This window comes from Mytilus californianus, unplaced genomic scaffold (assembly GCF_021869535.1).
Source record: "Mytilus californianus isolate M0D057914Y unplaced genomic scaffold, xbMytCali1.0.p SCAF_18, whole genome shotgun sequence".
Taxonomy (NCBI): domain Eukaryota; kingdom Metazoa; phylum Mollusca; class Bivalvia; order Mytilida; family Mytilidae; genus Mytilus; species Mytilus californianus.
In genome coordinates, this window is record NW_026262666.1 from 9,659,199 (window position 1) to 9,678,100 (window position 18,902).

At 32.1% G+C, this 18,902-nt stretch overlaps 2 protein-coding genes and 1 long non-coding RNA gene across 5 annotated transcripts in view; 1 reads left to right on the forward strand and 2 right to left on the reverse strand.

The window, feature by feature from the left end:
- The window catches only part of LOC127726690 (uncharacterized), a 269,933-nt gene that overhangs the window by 142,423 nt on the left and 108,608 nt on the right, over positions 1–18,902 (reverse strand). The gene's annotated exons all lie outside the window — the stretch shown is intronic.
- LOC127726689 (uncharacterized) overlaps positions 1–18,902 on the forward strand; it is a 39,408-nt gene that overhangs the window by 6,602 nt on the left and 13,904 nt on the right. Inside the window, exon 7 of one of the 3 annotated variants that reach the window (XM_052234137.1) lies at positions 607–825. The exons of the other annotated variants lie outside the window; for them this stretch is intronic. Coding sequence (XP_052090097.1) covers positions 607–748 — 142 coding nt within the window. The 3' untranslated portion in view covers positions 749–825. Of the gene's footprint in view, positions 1–606; positions 826–18,902 lie in introns of those variants that run through there. 3 annotated transcript variants of the gene reach the window in all.
- LOC127726693 (uncharacterized) lies at positions 16,485–18,820 on the reverse strand. Its single transcript, XR_007993643.1, has 3 exons — positions 18,627–18,820; positions 17,517–17,622; positions 16,485–16,703 (listed from the first exon to the last, which is right to left on the reverse strand). It is a non-coding gene; the product is annotated as an uncharacterized LOC127726693 (long non-coding RNA).

Consider the following 18,902-nt stretch of genomic DNA (forward strand, 5'->3'; position numbering starts at 1 on the left):
CTCATTGAATCCGTATTCATGTGACCTTTAATTTAACTCCTTAGCTGGAGATGGGTTGCGCATGTATTCAGTTATTAAAAGGAAAAGAATGTCAAGATTGAAAGTGAAAAAAGGATAAATCCTTAGGTTGACTGATTCGAGCCACAAACAAATCATTCTTATACAGGTAAAACAATGATACACAAACTTTTTAACCTACAGTATGAAATCAAATAGACCTAGAATAATCCAATGCACGTGATCGCCATCTATCTGTATTTATAATTATGTTTCGCTGGTCATATCGATGGTTAATAAGATTACTTCTAGACAAAAATACCCACAAAATGTTGATACATATTATCGAGTCCATGCATTGTTAATGTTTTATTTTAGACTTTTTGTAAATTTCGATAAACGTTTTAGTATGAGAATTTGTGTCAAATCGGTGAACATGAATTTGAAAGCTAATGCCTCTTTAACCGGGACCCTCAAAATTGAACAACTATTTTTTCATAAAAAAGTTTGTTTTTGTATTGCAACAAATCATTTGAAAAACAATAGTTTAAACATGTTCTATTCGACAAGTTTAAATAGGGTTAATTTTATTCTTCTTGATATTTTCAGCCGAGGAATACTTAATGGAGTGAATGTATTTACAGATTGTGACAATGTCCACATTACTTCACCGACGGTGTATCGATGCATATGTTGTCCTTGGGTTACACCAACTACCGGTGATTGTAATTGTGTTACTATGTCGAGATGATTGAACATATGATAGTAAAACTCTATCAATAGCATGAACATCATATTCTAATCCGAATAAAATGATAGGGCAACTGATGTGTTTATATGTTATCTTTTATCAATATAGTTGTTGAGTACAAACTAAATGCTTTCTAGGTACAAACAAGAACGAAAAAGAAGGAAGAAGATAATAAATACAAGATACTAAAATAACAACAATAAATAATGAATGAAAATTATCCAGTATTGATTAAAACGTAAAGGTCAACGGAAAATAAGAATGAAACTAGTTTTCTAACCATGACAAGAGTATAAATATATTGAAGGTATCAAGCGGTTCTCTCTATTACTCAATACAGTATTCATTCTTCTGCACATCTTTTGCACATCTATTTTATGTGTTTGTGGTTTGATATCCAATTGATACACACCCTATAGATCCCTTTATCGTTTACTGCAAAAAATATTACAGTGTTATGAAATAAAAATTTTAAGATAGTTTCAACGAACAGTCGAGATTCATTCTAATCCTTTGTTTTCCATTCGTTTGAGCTTTTGATTTTGCTTTTTGTTAAGGGACTTTCTGTTTGATTTTTCCTTCGAAACAAAATTCATTGATGTGCTTGATAAAATTGGCATTGCAGTGAACCAAGAAAAATTCTATGGCTATCGACAATATGATAGAGACAAAAAAATGCATTCACAATATAAAATAGGGAAATAAGATATGACTGCCAATGATACAAGTATCTGAGAGATTTTGAAATAAGCGAAAATAAAAATTGTATGTCACCGCAAAATAAATTGAGCAAAACCCATACCGTAAAATCAGCCATACAAAGCTTTGAATCATAGATACATACAAACTAGTCTTTATAAAGCTAAAATTTCAATTGTAATATTAAGAGTAAAATGTACAGATCTACATATTCGTGTATGCTGCATATACGGAAACAATATTGTATTATACATTGTATACATGCGTTGAATTATGTTAACGATTTTCGGTCAATAATTTTTCACAAATATAACAGTTAAAGGTCAACGTTTAAAATTTGTTTGCAAAATCTCAGCAACATATGTGCCAATTGACCGTTCCTTAACCTTAAAAAATCTCTATGCATTTTTCTTAGGAGACATAATTCTATTCAATCATCAAAATTTGCAATTAGAATTTATGCAAAATTATTAACTATCTTTGTAAGTAAACATGTATGTTACCTGTAGAATTAATTTGGGAAAATGTAATAAAATACTGTGGGAAATCGTAAAAACAATAAACACCGAATGTGCGCAAATATAATATTTAACCAAATTGCCAGATTGGCAGTAGGTAGTCCATCTATAGAATTCAACCTGGTTGCTCGAAGTGAAAACACAGCTTATAGTATGGTTTCGGGCGAGGAAACGGGGTATCTTTTTGGTACACCTGCTAATATGGAATTGTTTAACAATGTTATCCGCATTTTTCATTCTTAAGGGCTTCATTTTTTGTCAACTAAAGATTGTATAAAAGACACCAGTGAAAGTCTTAGAAAAAACAGTCAAACATTGAGGCGAAGGTCCAGGTGTAAACAGTCACGCATTTAAATGAACATCTAGGTTAAAATAGTCAGACATAGAAGTGAACGTCTAGGTATAAATCATTAAACAAAGGAGTGAAAGTCAAGGTCAAAACAGTAAAACATTGGAGTGAAAGTCCAGTTAAAAACAGCAAAACATAGGAGTGAAATGTCCAGGTAAAAACAATAAAACATTGTAGTGAAAGTCCAGTTAAAAACAGCAAAACATAGAACTGAAATGTCCAGGTAAAAACAGTCAAACATAGGACTGGAGTTCCAGGTATAAATGATAAAACATTGGAGCGAACGTTAGGGAAAAAATGATAAAAATTAGGAGCGATCGTCAGGGTAAAAACAGTAAAACATTGGAGTGAAAGCCCAGGTAAAAACAGTAAAACATAGGAGTTAAAGTTCATGTAAAAACAGTAAAACATGAGAGTAAAAGTCCAGGTTCAAACAATTAAACATTGGAGTGAATGTCCACATAAAAACAGTATAACATTGAAGTGAAAGTCCAGGTATCAACATTTAAACAAAGGAGTGACAGTCCAGGTAAAAATAATAAAACATTGGAGTGATAGTCCAGGTAACAATAAAAAAGATATAGAAACAGTAAAACAAAGGAGTGAAAGTCCAGGTAAAAATAGTAAATCATTGAAATGAATGTCCAGGTAAAAATAGCAAAACAATGGAGTGAAAGTCCAGGTAAATATAGTAAAACATTGAGTGCAAGTCCAGGTAACAAAAGTAACAGACTGAAGTGAAAGTCCAGGTATCAACAGTAAAACAAAGGAGTGAAAGTCCAGGTAAAAATAGTAAAACATTGGGGTGAATGTCCAGGTAAAAATAGTAAAACATTAAAGTGAAAGTCCAGGTAACAATAAAAAAAACATAGGAGTAAAAGTCCAGGTATAAACAGTAAAATATAGACGTTAAAGTTCACAAAAAACAGTATAACATTGAAGTGAAAGTCCAGGTATCAACAGTAAAACAAAAAAGTTAAAGTCCTGGTAAAAATAGTAAAATATTGGAGTGAAAGTCCAGGTAAAAATAGTAAAATATTGGAGTGGTAGTCCAGGTAACAATAGTAAAACATTTAAGTGAAAGTCCGGGTGAAAATAGGAAAACATTGCAGTGAAAGTCCAGGGATGAACAGTAAAACATAGGATTGACAGTCCAGATATAAACAGTAAAACATTCGGGTGAAAGTCCAGGTAAAACATTGAAGTGAAAGTCAAGGTATAAACACTAAAACAATGGAGTGACAGTTCAGATAAAAATAATAAAAAATTGGAGTGAAAGTCCAGGTAACAATAAAAAAGATACAGGAGCAAAAGTCCAGATATCAACAGTAAAACATTGGAGTGAAAGTTCAGATAAAAACAATATAACATTGAAATAAAAGTTCAGGTATAAACAGTAAAACAAGGGAGTGAAAGTCCCGGTTAAAATAGTAAATCATTGGAATGAATGTCCAGGTAAAAATAGCAAAACAATGGAGTGAAACTCCAGGTAAATATAGTAAAACATTGATTGAAAGTCCAGGTAACAAAAGTAAAAGATTGAAGTGAAAGTCCAGGTAAAAACAGTATAACATTGAAGTGAAAGTCCAGGTATCAACAGTAAAACAAAGGAGTGAAAGTCCAGGTAACATTCAAAAATATTGGAGTGAAAGTCCATGTATAAACAGTACTCTATTTGGTAATTCAAATCATTCAGTATGTTAGTACCTGATCCAGGTTCTATACTGTATTGATGTTCATTCAAACAGGTTGATCTTATTTGCACCATTTCTATCCTTTTAATGATATGAAACCCAATCGCTACTCGAATATTTAACATTTGGCTTTGAAAAAGCTTGATGTGCACTTTTGGAAGCCTAATAAATGTTTTGGTTTGAAGTAATAATGTAATTGATGTGTATATTCCAATTAAATGTGTGTATAAACTGAACTTCTAAATATTGGTTTGGTCAAAAACTTCATCAATTTTGTCTTTAATGTGGTATTTATGCATAATATAAATTTTCTTGTTTGAATACATAACACTTCTTTATGCATTAAATTTCATCTGTCATTAATTTGTCCCGATGTTTCTGTAACTTATTGCAGTCATTAGAACAATATAATGTCGGGTATAAAAGTCTATCATTTGCAAAAATTCACAGCTTTCACTTGATGTCATCACATCGATGTACAAAAGGTACTTCAAAGGGTAAAACTGTTCCTTGCGGTACTTCTTATTTCATCAGAGTAATTCAAAGGTGTTTCAATTTTATATGCCAAATACTGTTTATGATGTATGAGCCAAGCCTTTATCCATTCAAGTATTTTGTTTTTATACCATAATGCTCTATTATCCGTAAAAGATGCATGTGTGGGACTACATCAAACACAAAACACATAGCTAAAGTCTAATATAAGCTAATCTACTTGTTTCTTGTTATCCATATGTTTGAGCGCTTACAAAATTTATGATATAAATATAAGTTTATCAAGTTTTCTTATTTATTTAGATTGTCCTTTAAAAATCTGATGGTCAATTTATTTGCTGCAACTTATATCTAGTCTTATTCTCTAATGAAAAAGGTTAATATGCTTGATATATATAATATTCTTATATGTAGTTTGATGTGATGATTAAAATTGTAAATTTTCTCCTTTACAACATCTCTTTAGGTTTTTGGCAATAACGGTATTCGTGTGGGTATCAATTGCACCACTTTAATAGCAGACCTGTTCCTGTGTTGTTATGAATCTAGAAATATGGTCAAACTTAGTAAAGATCGGTCTTCTATCCATTCAAGTGATAAGGCAACAACACTTACCATAACTTTAATATTTTTTGCGTTAAATTAAATAATCAACAAATTCACAAATACCGAAATTTACACGAGGGAACTTGCTTGGAATAAATCTAATATAAACAGCAATAACTGTCCTTTTCAAGATTTAATTATTTCAATTTTATACGATAAAATCTTAAAAACAATTACGGCTATAGGAACGATGATTTTTCATTGTTGTTGATTTTTCTTTTAGGACGGTGATGTGCCTTGCACCCCATCTCACGGTGTGTAATAAAAAAAATCAGTGATCAGTCACGACTTGAGTGAGTGGAGCGATTGGTCTAAGAAATGGCTGATGTCCTTTAACCCAGAAAAAACAGAAATTATGTTGTTCTCATACATTGAAACTCCGGAAATGAATTTCACATTCAATGGAAAGAATATTCAAATTACAGATTTTGATAACCACTTGGGTGTTACATTTAGTAGAGATGTTAAATGGAAAGTATCATTAAAAAATGTATCTAAACATTTGAATGTACTTAGAACAATAAAGTACAGAATAAGTAGGAATAACTTAGAAAAGCTATACTTGGCTTTAATAAGACCGTTAATCGAATATGCCTGCGAAGTTTAGGATAATATGGGTGTGGGTTATTGTAACAAATTAGAGCAGATGCAGCTTGATGCAGCCAGAATTGAAACAGGTCTCCCTTTTTTTACTAGTAGTAGAATTATGTATGATGAGATTGGTTGGGAAACTCTATCTGAACGAAGAGAAAGGAGGAAGTTACAATTATTTTATTATATTCAATTTACTAATGCACCAGCCTTTCTGTGCAATTTAATTCAACCAACAATCCAAAAGTACAGCTGCTTATCCCTTACGTAATGGGAATGATATATTATACCCTTTTGGTAGACTTTCATTGACCCAAGAATCCTTCATACCTTCAACTATACGACTGTGGAATTACCTTAATGTGGTGACCCGCAACATTGACTCTTTTTCAAACCGAATTAAAAATCTTAAACTGAATTTAAAAGCCCAAAAAGTAAAATTACAAAAATACTGAACTCTGAGGAAAATTAAAAAAGGAAAGTCCCTAATCAAATGGCAAAATCAAAAGCTCAAACACATGAAACCAATTCCTAAACATTATGAATTTGGCAATCGTAAACTCAACATCATTTTGACTCAACTTAGATGCTCAGCCTCTTTGAATTATGATCTTAACAGAGTCAATATCATTTCAGATCCGTCTTGTAGTTGTGGTGCTAAGCGTAAAGATTCATATCACTTCTTTTCAGAATATCCTAATTATGCAAATATAATAATCAAACTATCTAATAATCTGAACTGGTAATTACCAGAGAACTCTCCACTAAATTTGAACATCTTAACCATTAACTAATTTTGAAAATGAAAGAATTTAAAGAATGTATATGAATTTATTAAAGTGTCAAAGAGGTTTCTAATTGTGTAATATAGCACACTAAAGTGAAAATACAAATAAAATCACAAAAATACTGAACTCCGAGGAATTTCAAAAAGGAAAGTCCCCAATCAAACAAACAAATATAACGAAGAAGCACAAAAAGGAATACATCAAATATAATATCCTCATTTTGCTTATATTATACAATTTTATTTATCTATGTAAAATCCACCCATAAAGGATGGAAGGTTGTAAGTACTGGCGTAAAATCGCGCGTTTGAAATTCGCACAGGTAGACATAAAATAATTTTGTCGTTCAAAGTATGACGGGATACATAAATACAGAGTCACATAAAATGGATATCACAAAAAACAGACTTAACAGTAAAAGTAATATTGATAAGTAAAATAATTGTATGGTTCAAAGTATGACGGGATACATAAGTACAAAGTCACGTCAAATGTATATCACAAAAAACAGACTTAACAGTAAAAGTAATATTAATAAATAAAATAATTTTGTCGTTCAAAGTATGACGGGATGCATAAGCACAGAGTCATGTCAATTGGATATCTCAAAAAACAGACTTAACAGTAAAAGTAATATTAATAAAGACAAATAAAAGAATACTATAACACGTTATTAAGATGATAAACAACGTCAGTACGCAAAATCTATACTTCAAGACCATCGTGTATTATTTGTGAAGTTGATACAGAATACTTATCAACAAGTTCTTGGTACCTTCCGATGAACTTTTTTTAGAAAAAGGACAAGACGTTCTTTGACATACCCCTGGTTCATCAACTTTCTGCTCAGACACTGGTGACGTTTTACAAAGTCTGAGTAGGAGCTGCAAGCTCTTGAATACCGAATAAATTGGGAAATGTATATCCCATATGCAGGTGAAGTTGGTATATTGCTACTAAGGTGGGGGAAATTGATAATTTCAAAATTAAAATCGTCTCGTTTGTCATAGATTCTGGTACTGAGATGACTGTGTATGTCAAATTCGAGGTATAAGTCTAAAAATGAGACGGAGGAAGCCGTGTCTGTTGTTTCTTTAATTTCTAGTTCTGGTGGATATATTAATGGAACCCAATCAGAAAAGTTCGGATTGTTAATGGAAAGAACATCATCAATATATCTGAAAATGAAATTAAATAACCTGGCTTCCTTGATCTTCTTGTTTTTGACAAGTGTCTAAAGGAACTCCGTTACATATGAAAATAAGAAGAGGTCGTCAAGGAGAGGCGCACAGCTCGTTCCCATAGGAATGCCGACAATTTGTTGAAAAAGTCTACCTCCAAATTCAACAAATATGTTGTCAATAAGAAACTCCATCATACTGATCACTTGTTCCTCTGTATAGCATGTTTTACCCTTTTGTTCACTATTAACAAAATATGCCTTATGGTATCCCAAAGTCATAAATTTATAGTGTATGCTACCATTTTCATGATGAAAAGCATTGTGGATTATTTCTTTTAGACGGATTTTCAATTTTACATGGGGAATGGTGGTATACAAGGTTGAAAAATCAAAAGTTTTGATAGAACTAATTTCAGAAAAAGACCGAGATTTAAAATTATCCAGAAGTTCTTTAGAGTTTTAGGAATCCACATATAGTTAATACCAACTACGCGAGTAAATAGTTTCACAGTATTTCTGAAGACCCTCTTTCACTGCGGACAGAATTTTAGTCAATCTAATGGACAATTCTTTAGTGGAACATGCAGATGAGCCGGCAATGTACCGTTGTTGGTACGGAATTTTGTGAAGTTTAGGTATCCAATACAAACAAGGTAAGTCCTCCGATTTGTTGTTCAATGCAATGTTCATTAAAGCCATGAAGGACTTATGACTCGCCAAAATCTCATCCTTGTCAAATGATATGTTTTTGTATGTGGGATTACCTGAGTGCTCATTTATTCCCAATTCTTTTACAAGATACTCGTAGTAATACGATTTACATATAAAGACAATATTATTTGAAGCTGTGTCCGCAGGAACAACAACATACTTATCTTGAAGAGATGATAGACATTTCACAGCCTCTTTGTCTCTGAAAACGGACTTTGGTCGATCATTCACACAGTTTTTCAACTTATGAATGCGACGTTTTATCAGAGACCTGATTGTTTTGACCCATTCTGACAAAGTGTCCAGTTGAACTTCTTCTCGTTTAGCCCGTGCTCTGGCGTAGTCCTCAATGGAATCCATAATTAATTTGAAGTTATGGTTCCAATTGATGTGTTGGGGTTCTCTAAACTTAGGACCATGAGAAATCACCTTTTGGAGATTTTCATGTTGAATTATGTTTAGATCCCCAGTAATAACATGGCCAGAGGGGCTGTAATTGTAAGGCGAGTGGGAACAGTCACATGTCAGAGGGTTTTTTAGGTATTGTTCTAAATCAAGGTCCTGTAATGCTTGTTTATAGTTAAATATTTTGGATGCATTGGTTTTGGTGTAACTGTAGGATACAATAGGAACAGACTGATTTTGAAAATAAATAGGAATTTTAGATGTTACCTCCTTGTGATGTAGAACGTTGCTTATGTTGATTGCATCAATTCCTCTATTGGTAAAGTAAACAAGATGAATTTCCTCTTTTCCTCAAGTAAAGGTTCCTATCTTACTGGTTTAAAAAGACAGAAAAGAGCTACATCACAAATTATACTGACAAGTCTGTATATTGGAGAAAATGTATTTATTCATCCTTTGTCGAGTGCACGTATATCGTGTACAACCATTCACATCAGCATACATCATCTTTTTACATATCCAATATATATAATGTATTGTGTGCATGCATGCTTTGTAAATATTCTATTGTTATAAATTGTTCATGGGAGAAGCCTGTTTAAGTTTGATTAACTTGTGTCTCATCCCTTTAGCATAATTAAGCAAATAAAATATGTTTAAACTACGGTGTGTATTAAAGGAAACAGTTCTTTCACTATCTCCATGTCTGTGACATTATAGATTTCAATGAACATTATTTATGTATCACTGGTAAAAAATTCAGTCAGGGATTTTGTTACCATAAACTACGTAAAACTGTTACTAAATAATTTCAAAGATACAAAGATTCGATTTCAAAGCTGTACTTTATTTGGCCTCTTTAACGTTTTTGATACGAGTGTCACTGATGAGTGTTTTGTAGACGAAACGCGCGTCTGATGTAAAAATTGTAATCCTTGTATCTATGCTGAATTTTTTGTTATTGCTTTTATGGTGAGGTTGTCTTTAAAGCTCGTGAATTTAGATACGATCCATGTTAACTTATTGATCCTTTGAATAAACTATTAAATGGTATCAATTAATCGCTGCAATAAGGTCTTTGAATCTCGCTTTTATCACTACTAACATTGATTGTGTTTTTAAGAAGTTTTGTGTTGCTTAAGCTTTATTTTTCTCTGTTGTAATTTGTTTCCGGTTGCTTGTTCTTAGTGCAATGTTATTGTAGGTTTTTTTTCGAGTTTGAATGTCTCTTTCGTATCTTTCGCCCCTCTTTTAGACATATATATAATTAAATATGCATTCCTATAAAAATAATGAACACTTACAATCATACATACTGTGGATACTGATTTGTTGGCATTGCTTGAGGTGTTTTTGTTAGCTATTATTCGTGTGTTTCTTTGTCCTATATGTTCTCCCATTTATTTGTATTGTGGTATTGTCATGTGATGTTGTCGTTTTGGTGTTGTGTTTGACGTTGCCATAAAAGCGGGAGGTTTGGCATGCCACAAAACCAGGTTCAACCCACCATTTTTTTCTTAAAATGTTCTGTACCAAGTCAGGAAAATGGCCATTGTTATATTATAGTTCGTTTCTGTGTGTGTTACATTTTAATGTTGTGTTTTTGTTGTGTCGTTGTTCTCCTCTTATATTTGATGCGTTTCCCTCAGTTTTAGTTTATAACCCGGATTTGTTTTTATCTCTATCGATTTATGAGTTTCGAACAGCGGTATACTACTGTTGCCTTTATTTCTCAGCTTGGTTTTGACGTCTATACGCTTACTCCATCGGATGTGATAAATATTTTGGTCTTGGAAACATGATTTATGTTTTTTTTTTAATTTCTTATTAGCTTTGAAATAGCTTTCATCAACTGCACACACTCTTAGATCGGTTCTTTGTGTATTTAGTCATTTGGTTCTTTTTTCGATCTGATGTGTCAAGCCTCTGTCAACTGATTGTACAGGTTGTTCTTATGTTATGCCGTTACACCATTTTGGCAGGTAACGGAGGAGGGAAGTAAGAAGTCTCGCAAACATGTTTAAACCCGCCACACTCAATATGTTCCTTTCGAAGGTCAGGATACTGTAATTTAGTGGTTGTCGTTAGGTGCTTTCTATATGATTTGTTTTTATTTTATTGTTTTGTACATATATAAGAATGTTGGTTTTATCGTTTTAAATGTTTTAAATTTGTCATGACGGGGCATCTCATATCTTATTAAAATGTATGGATTTTGCTCATGATTAAAGACCGTAAGGTGAACTATAGTTGTTTACATCTAAGTTGTTTAGTCTTTCGTGGATACTTTTCTGGGATCCCACCATATCTTCTAATACTTATATAGTATTTTGCAATTTTTTAAGAAACTTAATGATTGTACAGTATTTAACAAAAACTTGATGAGAATATATTCTATGTTGCCGTTGGTGACTGTCCCGTTAATAAGACAATTGTTTATTTTTGTTTCTTCGTATGGAGTTATTTGTTGTTACTAAACTGATAAAAGTGTTTTCATATTTTGTATATTTCTAATTTTTGCAATATTGGATAGCATATTCTTTTTATATATAGAAAGAATCATGTTACAAAATACACTTATCAAATGCATCAGGGCAAATAGAAAAATGATCTTATTCAGCAAAAGTATATTTTTAACAAAATTATTTCTGAACCCAAATTATCACGTCATATTGAAACATTAAACGAATTAATATATATATACAATGATATAGAAGACCCACTATCAAGCAAAAGAAATAAAATCAGAATTACGAATGAAAATTGTAGAATATTGAAAAGTCAACAAAAAGAAACAAATTTACCGCACTTATACTGTTACACGATCGTCATGTGATAAGCCAATTGAAACATACCTAGATAAATCCATATTAAATGCATAATTCATCGACACAAATATTCATGATGCTTACAGAAAAGATGTTATATTTAAGGTAGATAATGCAGGGGGAGCGGAACGGTTTTAAACCTAGTTAGAAAAAATAACACTTGATAAAGACTGTGAATTATGCTGGAATAAGCTTGAGACAGAGGGCTCTAAATAGATACAACAGTAGTATACCGGTGTTCAAAAGTCATAATTCGATTGAGAGAAAACAAATCCGGGTTACAAACCAAAACCGAGGGAAACACATCAACTATAAGAGGAAAACAAAGGAACAACAGGAACACCGAAGTGCGACAAAAACAAACGCCAACACACATAGAAACGAACTATTTGATAACAACTGCCTTATTCCTGACTTGATACAGGACATTTTAAGAACAAATGGGGGGTTCAACCTGGTTTCATAGCATGCCAAACCTGCGGCTTTATGACAATGTTAAAAAATATCACTAAAACACTACGTGACAGAAATACGGCACAAACACAACCAAGATCTTTCGTAACAAAGAAACGCACAAACAAACAATATTATAGTCGACACGACGTGCAAACCACAGAACAACAACGAACATATTCCATCAACGAAAAACAGAAAATCAAAAACTGTGACGCGTTTACGTAACTAACATGCAATCTCGAAATTTATACAATTATTTTCACAATATTCGTCCAAACAATTTTCATGACAATGATGGTATTGAAAGGTAATTTTATAATTTTTTGGACTACAAACGATAAGACATAACAGATTATCCAACCGAAACCATAACAGAAACATCAAAATAAATCCATTAATGCTGGATGTACAAAACACCGAGACACGCCGCACAGCAATGCAAATTCACATTCAGTATAACAGTCATATTCGGGATTATGACAATGATGGTATTGAAAGGCAATGTTATAATTATTTGGACAACAAACGATACGACATATCACATTATTCAACCGAAACCATAACAAAACATCAAAATAAATACATGAATGTTGGATGAACAAAATACCGAGACACGTCGTATAGCAATGTAAATTCACTCTCGGTATAACAGTCATATTCGGGAATAGGTCACGTTCGGTACCTAGCAGACAGACGACATAGATGTTAAACCACAATCTAAGACGTGGTAAACATGTCATTAGTTAGTTTAGACACAGACACATCGTATAGATCAACCAATTCTTAACAACAATAAACTTGCAAACCCCACAACTATAGTAAAGAAATCAATAATAAGTTCATAGAATCATTGAAATAAATTGTATTCTTAACCTTTAAGATCCAACATCTCAATTTGACATATGAGACCTTGTAGAACTTTCACGTTCTACTTTTTTTACCTGGACATTAACTCTCATGATTTACTATCTTTACCTGGACTTTCACTTCAATGTTATACTGTTTTATGTGAACATTCACTCCAATGTTTTACTGTTAATACCTTAACTTTTACTCCTATGTTTTTTTTATTGTGACCTGGACTTTCACTCCAATGATTAACCATTGTTACCTGGACTTTCACTTCGATGTTTGACTGTTTATACCTGAATGTTTTTTTTCCATTTTTACCTGTTTATACTTGGACTTTAACTCCAATGTTTGACTGTTTTAACCTGGACTTTTACTCCTATGTTTTACTGTTTATACCTGAACTTTAACTCCTATGTTTAACTGTTTATACCTGGACTTTCAGTCCAATATTATTTTATTGTTACCTGGACATTCACTCCAATGTTTTACTATTTTTACCTGGACTTTCACTTTCAGCTCTTACAGCATGTCTGGAGAGGAATATAAACATGAAACAGATACTTTTTTGTTTGTACCTGAACTTTCACTTTAATGTTATATTGTTTTTATCTGAACTTTCGCTCCAATGATTTACTATTTTTACCTGGGGTTTCACTCCTTTGTTTTACTGTTGATACAATTTTTACCTGGACATTCACTCCAATGTTTTATTATTTTTACCTGGACTTTCACTCCATTGTTTTACTGTTGATACCTGGACTTTCACTTCAATGTTTTACCTGAACTTTCACCCCTATGTTTAACTGTTTATATCTGGACTGTCAATCCTATGTTTGACTGTTCATACCTGGACTTTCAGTCCAATGTTTTCCTATTTTTACCTGGATGTTTGCTTCAATGTTTTACTATTGCTACTTGGACTTTCACTCTAATGTTTTACTATTTTTACCTGGACTTTCATTCCAATGTGTTACTATTTTTACCTGGACATTCTCTCCAATGATTTACTATTTTTACCTGAACTTTCACTTCAATATTATATTGTTTTTATCTGATTTTTTGCTTTAATGATTTACTATTTTTACCTGGACTTTCACACCAATGTTTTACTATTTTTACCTGGACATTCACTCCAATGTTCTACTATTTTTACCTGGACTTTCACTCCTTTGTTTTGCTGTTGATACCTGGACTTTCACTTCAATGCTATACTGTTTTGATGTGGACATTCACTCCAATGTTTTACTATTTTAACCTTGACTTTCACTTCAATCTTATACTTTTGTTACCTGGACTTAAACTCCAATGTTTTTTTATTTTTACCTGGACTTTCACTCCTTTTTTTTAATGCTGATACCTCGACTTTCACTTCATTGTTATGCTGTTTTTATTTGGACATTCACTCCAATGTTTTTCTGTTTTTATGTGGACTTTAATTCCTACGTTTAATTGTTACCTGGACTTTCAATCCAATGTTTAACTATTGTTACCTGGACTTTCACTCCAATGTTAACTATTGTTACCTTGATTTTGACTTCTATGTTTTACTGTTTTTACAGGAACCTTAACTCCTATGTTTTACTGTTTTACCTGGACTTTCACTCCAATGTATTACTGTTTTTACCTGGACTTTCGCCCCTATGTTGTATCATTTTTACCCTGACGTTCGCTCCAATGTTTTATCATTTATACCTGGAATTTCAGTCCAATGTTTTACTGTTTTTACTTGGACATTTCACTCCAATGTTTTGCTGTTTTTAACTGGACTTTCACTCCAATGTTTTGCTGTTTTTAACTGGACTTTCACTCTAATGTTTTATTATTTTTTACCTGGACATTTCACTCCTATGTTTTGCTGTTTTTAACTGGACTTTCACTCCAATGTTTTAATAGTATTGTTTTTACCTGGACATTTCACTCCTATGTTTTGCTGTTTTTACATGGACATTTCACTCCTATGTTTTGCTGTTTTTAACTGGACTTTCACTCCAATATTTTACTGTTTTGACCTTGACTTTCACTCCTATGTTTAATGATTTATACCTAGACCTTCATTTCTATGTCTGACTATTTTAACCTGGATGTTCATTACAATGTGTGACTGTTTACACCTGGACTTTCGCCTCAATGTTTTACTGTGTTTACCAAGATTTTTACTGGTATCTTTTATACAATCTTTTGTTGACAAAAAATGAAGCCCTTAAGAATGAAAAATGCTGATAACATTGTTAAACAATTCCATATTAGCAGGTGTACCAAAAAGATACCCCCTTTCCTCGCCCGTGTTTTCACTTCGAGCAACCAGGATGAATTCTATAGCTGGACTACCTACTGCCAATCTGGCAATTTGGTTAAATATTACATTTGCGCACATTTGGTGTTTATTGTTTTTTCGATTTCCCACAGTATTTTATTACATTTTCCAAAATTAATTCTACAGGTAACACACATGTTTACTTACAAAGAGAGTTAACAATTTTGCATAAATGCTAATTGCAAATATTGAAGATTGAATATAATTATGTCTCCTTAGAATAATGCATGATAGTGATTTTTTAAGGTCAAGGAACGGTCAATTGGCACATATTTTGCTGAGATTTTGCAAACAAATTTTAAACGTTGACCTCTAACTGTTATATTTGTAAAAAATTATTGACCAAAAATCGTTAACATAATTGAACGCATGTATACGATGTATAATACAATTTTGTTTCCGTATATGCAGCATGCGTGGATATGTAGATCTGTACATTTTACTCTTAATATTGCAATTGACAATTTAGCTTTATTAAGACTAGTTTGTATGTATCTATGATTTAAAGCTTGGTATGGCTGATTTTACGGTATGGGTTTTTGCTCAATTTATTTTGCGGTGACCTACAATTTTTATATTCGCTTATTTCAAAATTTCTCAGATAGTTGTATCATTGGCAGTCATATCTAATTTCCCTATTTTATGTTGTGCATGCATGTTTCGTCTCTTATCGATAGCCATGGCATTTTTCTTGGTTCACTGGAATGCCAATTTTAACAAGCACATCAATGAATTTTGTTTCGAAGGAAAAATCAAAACGGAAAGTCCCTTAACAAAAAGCAAAATCAAAAGCTCAAACGAATGGAAAACAAAGGATAACAATGCATTTCGACTGTTCGTTGAAAATATCTAAACATTTTTATTTCATAACACTGATAATTTTTTTTGCAGTAAACGATAAAGGGATCTATAGGGTGTGTATCAATTGGATATCAAACAACGAACATAAAATAGATCTGCAAAAGATGTGCAGAAGAATGGATACTGTATTGAGTAATAAGGATAACTGCTTAATACCTTCAATATATTTATGCTCCTGTCATGGTTAGAAAACTAGTTTCATTCTTATATTCCGTTGACCTTTACGTTTTAATCAATACTGGATAATTTTCATTCATTATTCATTGTTGTTGTTTTAGTATCTTGTATTTATTATCTTCTTCCTTCTTTTTCGTTCTTGTTTGTACCTAGAAAGCATTTAGTTTGTACTCAACAACTATGTATATATAAGATAACCTATAAACACATCAGTTGCCCTATCATTTTATTCGGATTAGAATATGATGTTCATGCTATTGATAGAGTTTTACTATCATATGTTCAATCATCTCGACATAGTAACACAATAACAATCACCGGTATTTGGTGTAACCCAAGGACAACACATGCATCTATACACCGTCGGTGAAGTAATGCGGACATTGTCACAATCTGTAAATACGATCACTCCATTAATGGTTCCTCCCCTGAAAATATCAAGAAGAATCAAGTTAACCCTTTATAAACTTGTCGAATAGAACATGTTTAAACTATTGTTTTTCAAATGATTTGTTGCAACACAAAACAACTTTTTTATTAAAAAATAGTTTTTTTTCAATTCTGAGGGTCCCGGTTAAAGGGGCATTAGCTTTCAAATTCATGTTCACCGATTTGACACAAATTCTCATACTTAAACGTTTATCGAAATTTACAAAAAGTCTAAAATAAAACATTAACAATGCGTGGACTCGATAATATGTATCAACATTTTGTGGGTATTTTTGTCTAGACGTAATCTTATTAACCATCGATATGACCACCGAAGACTGCCGACGGTTATTTAATCGATATAAACATGATTATAAATTCAGATAGATGGCGATCACGTGCAGTTGGATTATTCTAGGTCTATTTGATTTCATACTGTAGGTTAAAAAGTATGTCTATCATCGTTTTTACCTGTATATGAATGATTTGTTTGTGGATCGAATCAGTTCATCCTTTTTTCACTTTCAATGTTGACATTCTTTTCCTTTTAATAACTGAATACATGCGCAACCCATCTCCAGCTAAGGGGTTAAATTAAAGGTCACATGAATACGGATTCAATGAGGTCGAATTATTCAAAGCAAGTGAATAATTCATCAGCGATGTTTCTTTGCTTATTTTGACAAAATTGAACCAAATTGGCTACTAAAAGCGAGTTATTATTTCAATTTTCTAGAATTTTGACGAGTATTACAAAAATGTAACAATTAACTAAATGGTAATCTTGAGGTTAGAAATAATGTGGAATTTACCTTTCGCACAATTTTAGATGATTGCAAGTTCTTCCTGAATCAATACCATAAACTGTCTTTATCCCTTGGCCTCTACAGGGGGCACTAAACCTTTTGGTTCGACTTCCTAAAAAAATATATGCTACAATCGGTCCATATCTTTCAATTTTTTTATCGTCCAGATCACATATCAACAAGATAAATAGAAGAATTATTTTTGAACAAATGCTCCGGAACATTCGTGGCATTGATACAACTCTCACATTTATTTATTCGTTTAGTGAGGTTCTATTACAACATGGATGTTAAACACATACAATTATCTCTTAATTCCATTGATTGTCAGGGATTCACAATATTTATTATGAATGCATATATTAATTTCAAACTTAACACTTATATTAACATTATATTTATATAACAGTAATTATTTCTCACATCTATACAAGAGAGAGTATGCAGAATATGTTTTCAATACCTAATTATATATTGATGTTGTTCATAGCAAACGATCCTGTTTTGGACTATATTGAATTCTTTTATAAGTGTTATCTCCCTTATGCAAAAACACCAGGATGTCAGGCATTAAAGAATGACAATGAAGTTAGTCCGAAACTTTATCTACTATTTTTATCTTTGGGTTTGTGTCATGTTTCTCCAATTTGGTCATCCTCCTTTAAACTATATCTTATATTATTGACTTTCATCATCCATTATTATCCAAGAAAAACTGTTTGAACTAAGTGTAATAAAAGCTTTGACATTACACCTAAATTGATATGTGTTACTGTAATTATCAAGGAGATATCCCTTTCGGCGCCATGAGTTTTTTTCAAATTTATGATGATATAACATATAAAGCTAGATACAACATAAAACATATTCATTTCACGTGTTCTTATTTCTATTAAACCAGATCTCCTTATTTTAACAAGTTTTCAAGTATTCAAGTGTTATTTCTTTAAACAATTTTGCTAAACACTTCACAACATATTTTCTGTGCAGATAATCCTCTGTTCACATACTCAGTACAAAGTATAACTGTCAGCCAAATAGAGACTGAATACAGAAAACAGCTAACGTTTCTTATATTTTGGTAATTTGACTTTAAATACATACGACCTTGTTTACCTAAAGAACTGGTCATATTAAAAACTTCATCATCTTTTGGAACCTTTATTTCCTTGTAAAGAGGGTATTTAAAATCCTGGTAAAACTCTTTCAAAGACTGCCCAAGAGAATTGTAGTCAATGATTTCATCGAAATCGGCAAAATACATTTCCGTGACGACCACTTCGTTTGTACTATCTATAGTTTTATCACCTTTGTTCTGTGTGGAAAAAGAAAAACAGAGATTATTCTTAAATTTTAAAACACACGCACATATACATATCTATCTATCTATAT